The sequence below is a fragment of the Asparagus officinalis genome, chromosome 7 (genome assembly GCF_001876935.1).
Source record: "Asparagus officinalis chromosome 7, Aspof.V1, whole genome shotgun sequence".
NCBI classification, from domain to species: domain Eukaryota; kingdom Viridiplantae; phylum Streptophyta; class Magnoliopsida; order Asparagales; family Asparagaceae; genus Asparagus; species Asparagus officinalis.
In genome coordinates this window covers 61429978-61437151 of record NC_033800.1, presented here as the reverse complement: position 1 = coordinate 61437151, position 7174 = coordinate 61429978, and the positions used below count along the sequence as shown (strand labels likewise).

Here is a 7174-nt window from a genome sequence, read left to right as displayed (position 1 = left end):
AAGAAAATCGGTACATGGAAATTAATAAAATAATATTTTTATCCATTTCCATCCCTAAAACTCACCACAACATCTAATAACATATTATTTTTATCCTCCAACTCATCTCATTTCATCTCCTTTCTTACCTTTAAAAATAAACCAAACACAAGAAATGTGTCACATCATCCAACTCATCACATCTCATTTTATCTCATTTTTAAAAATCACACACATCATCCAATAATATTGTGACAACTCATCACATCTCATTAAACATTCATTTCCATCCATTTCCTCAAAAAAAAAAACAAGAAATCAATTTCCTTAAGTACGTGTCACATCATCCAATAATATACTTCCAACTCATCTCATTTCATCTATTTTCTTATTTTTAAAAACGAACCAAGCACAAACAACCTCAAAACATCATCCAATAATATACCTCCAATTCATTTCCTTATTTTTTTAACCAACCAAACAACCTCAAAACAAGTTTTTTTAAAAAATCACTCACATCATCCAATAATAAGGTGACAACTCATATAATCTCATCTCCTATTCTATAATTTCCTTCTTTTTTAAGCCAACCAAACAACTTCAAAACCATTATAATAGGAAATAGGTTTCCTATTTTTTGATTTCTAGGTTTTTTTGGCCAAACGAACAGCCCCTAATAAAGAGAATTTACTTAGAAAATACAGTAGAACTAAGTTTTGTTTGGTCGCACGGTTAGTTTGTTGAGGATACGTGACTAAAATTAAAAATCCGATTGAAATCAACATAAATTTTAGAAATTATATATTTAATGCATTTGTTTTTGCCTCAAATTCATAGCATGAAAAGTACCAAACAAACAATACATTTGATAAAAATCTGAAATTTTAAACTTGTGGGTCTCATTTTCCAACGCAAAACCGAACGGATGGATACAAATGACCCCTTACACTAACATTAACAAATGCGTGAGATCCTTTGCTGAAATCTATGAGTGGACTCGAACTTTTTGTTTGTGAGGGTATAAAAGTAGTATAAGTTTTTGTTGTATGGTTGTCACTTTTTAAATAAAATACCATGCTACCCAATAATTGTCCCCAGTTTCTATTATTAACTGCAAAAGTCACTTTCCAAATCTCTCAAAAATGTGTATTGTATTGCTAACTTCCTTCCCAAATTTGTGTCTTTGATATTTGATATATTAAAATAAAAAATAATATACTTACCTAAGATAGGATCATTTCGGATTTTTTTTCTAATTTCCATAAATCACGTATCTCATTAGCTCTCATGTAAAATTATGATGGATATAGTGATGAGTTCTTTACTGAAGACATGCCTATGTATCTCATTAGCTCTCATGTAAAATTATGATGGATATAGTGATGAGTTCTTTACTGAAGACATGCCTATGATCAATGAGTAACTTATGTAGTTGTTACTTCACTTGTTGAACAGTAAATAATGGGCTGACTTCAGGGCAACAGCCCACTAAATAGTGGAATTAGTTGGCCCACGGGCCCATTATTAGTTCCCTGCCTAGAATTCTACTCCCAGAAAGCTCAGTTAGTTACCAAATTGTGTGACCCTCCCTTGCAATTTCAAGGACTAAAATGAAGTCACTGTTAACTGACAGTTCACTGATTATACAACTTCAAAACCATTATAATAGGAAATAGGTTTCCTATTTTTTGATTTCTAGGTTTTTTTGGCCAAACGAACAGCCCCTAATAAAGAGAATTTACTTAGAAAATACAGTAGAACTAAGTTTTGTTTGGTCGCACGGTTAGTTTGTTGAGGATACGTGACTAAAATTAAAAATCCGATTGAAATCAACATAAATTTTAGAAATTATATATTTAATGCATTTGTTTTTGCCTCAAATTCATAGCATGAAAAGTACCAAACAAACAATACATTTGATAAAAATCTAAAATTTTAAACTTGTAATGCAAAACGGACCAAACGGATGGATACAAATGGCCCCTTACACTAACATTAACAAATGCGTGAGATCCTTTGCTGAAATCTATGAGTGGACTCGAACTTTTTCCCCTTACACTAACATTAACAAATGCGTGAGATCCTTTGCTGAAATCTATGAGTGGACTCGAACTTTTTGTTTGTGAGGGTATAAAAGTAGTATAAGTTTTTGTTGTATGGTTGTCACTTTTTAAATAAAATACCATGCTACCGTGAGGGTATAAAAGTAGTATAAGTTTTTGTTGTATGGTTGTCACTTTTTAAATAAAATACCATGCTACGGTTTGCTACCCAATAATTGTCCCCAGTTTCTATTATTAACAGCAAGTCACTTTCCAAATCTCTCAAAAATGTGTATTGTATTGCTAACTTCCTTCCCAAATTTGTGTCTTTGATATTCGATATATTAAAATAAAAAATAATATACTTACCTAAGATAGGATCATTTCGGATTTTTTTTCTTTCTAATTTCCATAAATCATGTATCTCATTAGCTCTCATGTAAAATTATGATGGATATAGTGATGAGTTCTTTACTGAAGACATGCCTATGATCAATGAGTAACTTATGTAGTTGTTACTTCACTTGTTGAACAGTAAATAATGGGCTGGCTTCAGGGCAACAGCCCACTAAATAGTGGAATTAGTTGGCCCACGGGCCCATTATTAGTTCCCTGCCTAGATTTCTACTTCCCGAAAAGCTCAGTTAGTTACCAGTCAACACTCAACACCGGCGGATTTTCCGTGCACGAAGGAAAATAAGAAGGGCTGAGCATATTTGATTCGGTTCGATTTTATGCCCAATCCGCATCCAATCCGAATTTTTCGGATTCTCAAAACTCTTATCCTGATCCAGATTTTTTTTCCCCTTCATCCGAATATTCGGCCCAACCAAAATTCGGTTCGGTTTGGTTCGGTTTCGGTTTTAAATTTGCAAAAAGTTCTATCAAAAGACTTCTGTTGTGAATTTGCAAGCTGGCCATTGTCCTCATGATGAGGTTCCTGAGCTCACCAACAAAGCTTTATTAGACTGGTTATCATCTTTAGAATGTCCTCATGATGAGGTTCCTGAGCTCACCAACAAAGCTTTATTAGACTGGTTATCATCTTTAGAATAAAGTTTTGAGTTGATATAATTACGCAGAGAACTGATGTTTTAAAGATGTTGTTCATATAATACAGCACGCTTATCTCTTGGAAGTATCATGTACATAACACATTTTGTGATTGATTTGAATCTTATGTAATTCTCAAGATCTTTTCTGCGAAATTTTTTATCTCTTGGAAGTATCATGTTCATATAATACAGCACGATTAAGTTTATTTAATTACACGGGGGAGTGATGTTTTGTATGATATTTTTCATATAATGTAGCATATGCATCTTTTGTAAGTGCATCATGTGCATAACAAATTTTCTGGAGTGATTTGAATCTTTACTTAGTTCTCAAGGATATTTTTCTGTGATATTGCTGTACTCATTGCTTGAAACTGCTCCTTGTACCGTTTGAATCTATTGGATGATAACAGGAAAAGTTTTGAGGTATAAGTTTAGCCTCTAAACCGCCCAACAGAATTCGGGTCGGTTTTTTTTGGGCGGTTCAGGGGTTCAAACCGGATCCAAACCGATTTAATTCGGTTCAGACGGTTTAGAGACTTCTTCTCATCCATTTAATTCGGTTCGGTTAACCGGTCCATTTTTTCGGGCGGTTTTTTCGGTTGAACCGGTTTTTTTCGGTTTTTGCCCAGCCCTAAAAATAAGTGCAGGGGAAATAAGGCATAGGAAAGGGAAAATAAAATCATGTTTGGGAGTCTAATGAACGAAACGGAGGGGAATTATTTCTTAGCCATTGGATTTTTATCGTAATAGCCCAAAATCTTTTACTTCCTCTATACCCTAATTTGGAGGAAACCAAATTATATAGAATGGAGGTTAACGAATGTAAACTTTATTCCCTCCATTTCCCTCCATTTCCTTTAAAAAAAACCATCAAATAAGGTTAACCTATTTACAAGTTGGTGTCGCATGACGCTAGTTTGCCCAAGTTCCCAACGAAATATAACTTAAGGACGTTGAGAATTTGATCTTGTTAGCCTTGTAAACATTTGACCAAGTGAATACTTGGCTCCAAAAGTTACATTGGAAAAAGTTATTGCTTCAATATATTTTAACCCTCAAAGCTATCATGTCGTAGCAATGTAGCTTATATTATTAGAGTGGTGCTGTAGATCAAATGAAATTATTTCCTAAACAATTAAAATTAAACAATGGTGATATAATGAGATTGAGCTTACAACATTCATACTGTATGTATGAAAATAGAGGAGAAAAAAATGAAATTAATTTTATGCGAGAAAAAAAAAATTTGTTGGTGGTATATATTGAGAAAGAAATGGTTACAGTAGAACTAATAAATTATACGCTTTTTGCAAATAACGAAAACTCATTAGAAACCATTATAAATTTTTAATTATTAATTATATAGTGACACCCCTTTTCAAAAATTTTAAATTTGTCACTGCTAATCAATAAAAGCATTAATTAATGCTTTTATATATCCAAATAATAGTAGGAACAAGATTGTGTACATAGGGTTAATTGCATACCTACCCTTACAACATGGGTATTTGCAAACTATCTTCCTAATCTTACTATTTGCAAAATCGCCCCTCAAATGTTCGATTTTGGAAGAAGAAAATGCCCCCTGGATCTATTAATCATCAACTTTAATAGGCCAATTTGCAATCGCAATGTAAAAATTATCGACAAGATAGTCAAATTTATATTTATGAAGTTGATGATTTGTTAATTCTAGAGGCCGTTCTTGCCAAAGTTGATGATTTGAGGAGTAGCTTTACAAATACTAATATTTGAAGGGTTGTGGGACATATCTACAAATGACCACGTATATATTTATTTGTTGTACCAAAAGACAAGCATGATAATTTATTCTACCAATCTTGATGGCATGCCAAAAATCATAGATGAAAGCTACCTACCACAACCTCAATTTTCACACCACAAGCAACCTAAAAACCCAGTACCAGTTCACTGATAATTTTCCCACAGCAGAACAAACACATCCCGTTCCAAACACAGCATGCAATTTCTAGGACTAAAAATGAAGTCACTGTTAACTGACAGTTCACTGAAGACCGCCCAATCGGAACGCTCTTATTGTACATACTCCCATGGATCGATTGAAATGCTACCGATCAACATACACAGCGTAGGATAGGTGGGTGCGCTGCCAATTTCCGCATATTTTAGACACAGAAAATCAAACGTTTACCTTCAAACAAAGAAAAGATCTACAAATCAAAATCTCATTTGCGCAAGATTACGACTTATTAGACAGAGAAATACCAGCTGCTCGAGATTATGACTCATTAGACAGAGAGATATCGACTGCTCTTTTCCCCCCGTCTGAGGTGAAATAGAAAGGAAGAGCAAGACATGAAATGAGTTTGCGAATGTAATCGCCATTGCTTCCTTATTTCTGGAAACTTATGTCCATGGATGGGAGACAGTACAAAGCAGATACAATCACTTACCCAGATGTTGATGGCTTGTAAGCAAAGAAGATATAAAAATGTTCTGATATTTGGAAGTTCATGGCAATTTCTGCTTCCTCCATATCCCCTCACTGTTTTATTTATCTAACTACAAAACTATAACCTTCTTCCCTCTTGATGATTTTATTAAAGCGGGGGACTTCTTTTCTTTTTCTCTCTCTCTATGCAGACTTCACCCTTCTCGGGGAAACCAGCAAATACCTTCGAAGCGCAAGTATCGCTATCCAAGTGAACTTCGAAATCTTCTCCTTTATCATCAATAACAAGGCAGAACTAAGAACGGTCTTCAAGATTTGAGCCTGTAAACCTTTGAAGAAGCCTGGTATGCCTTCTTTACCCCATATAGCAGACACAGCACCCAGAACTGTCTTGGGGGGTTTTGGCTTCGCATTCTTTGACTCTTTGGACTCTTCGTCGTGATCGGCAGCTTGGATCATGACCTTACACCTGCACACAACTCATAGGTGTCCACTTGAGCATTAAATTGATAATCTCTATTGCTACAGAAGAATCAGAAATGAACTTAGAACACTAGTTTTACAAACTACTAAAGCAGAAGAAAAGGAGCTATAATAAGAGAAATATCATCATCATCTTATTCTAGAATGAACGTAAGCAAAACGTTCAAATATCAAAATACCTGATTGCTGGGTAGGTTAATACAGTCGCCACACTTTTTGATACAGCACCTAATGCAAAAGCTGAGAAGGCCGAGAGAGCTACTGAAGATCCTTTAGATCCCAACTCGTTTGAGTTGTTCTGTCTGTTCAGAAGCCTTTGTTTCAACTGATCAAAGACCGTATACTGCATTTTTTTTCAAATAAAAGTTAACATAGTCAAGGTACAAAACTAAATTCCTTGTTAAAAGCTAAAATAAATGACGTTGTACTCAAGGCTCAAATGTTTGGTTATTTTTTCATTAAAAGAGAGCATGAAATGCAATAAGTTGCTTTCAGAATTTCACAACGAAAAAGAACTATGATGGACAGGAAATAACTTTCAAGATTTTACAATGAACCATTCTCTTGGTGAATCCATCCATTGAAAATCGACAACGGAAAATCCACACAGTTGTAAATTTTCAACATATTTGAAGTGCCAAAAAGTCAAAATTTTGAATATTTAGCCTTTTTGCCCCTCATGCATCAAATAGCCCTAAACTGAACCTTTACATATTGAGTTGCTTTAATGTTTTTCAATAACCTTTTAAACCTAATAATCGGTGTACAATAGTTGCTTAGATTCTGAAAAGTATGAAGCAGTTTTAAGGTCACAAGATTTTGAAGGCACTACTATTTCATGAAAGAGAAACCATCTAGCTTTACGGTCTTTCTCATACATGTTGTACGTGAGATAAAGAATGACGTTAAAGAGGTGATCTGGAAATACCATTTACAAATGGCATAAGGGTGTATCCATCTTTTGGGCATAAGACAATACATACCTGTGAGATATTAACATAATCTGGTCTATGAGCCGAACAAAATCTGGGTAAAGCAATAGGAAAACCAGGTACTGCTTCCATATACACATGCAACAGAATGAGTCACAAACATATTCCCTCTGCAGTCCTTACACTAGAGATGTTGAAGAAGAAGCAATTTGTGATGTCCTACATTATATGAGTACGAGTACGGAT

The 7174-nt window shown here is 34.4% G+C and overlaps 1 protein-coding gene across 1 annotated transcript in view; it reads right to left on the bottom strand.

The window, feature by feature from the left end:
• Nucleotides 5269-7174, bottom strand: part of LOC109848319 (peroxisomal adenine nucleotide carrier 1-like) — an 8507-nt gene continuing 6601 nt past the window's right edge. The window contains exons 4-5 of the mRNA XM_020417762.1: nt 6176-6339; nt 5269-5982 (exon numbers count right to left, since the gene is read on the bottom strand). Coding sequence (XP_020273351.1) covers nt 5697-5982; nt 6176-6339 — 450 coding nt within the window. The 3' untranslated portion in view covers nt 5269-5696. The remainder of the gene's footprint in view (nt 5983-6175; nt 6340-7174) is intronic.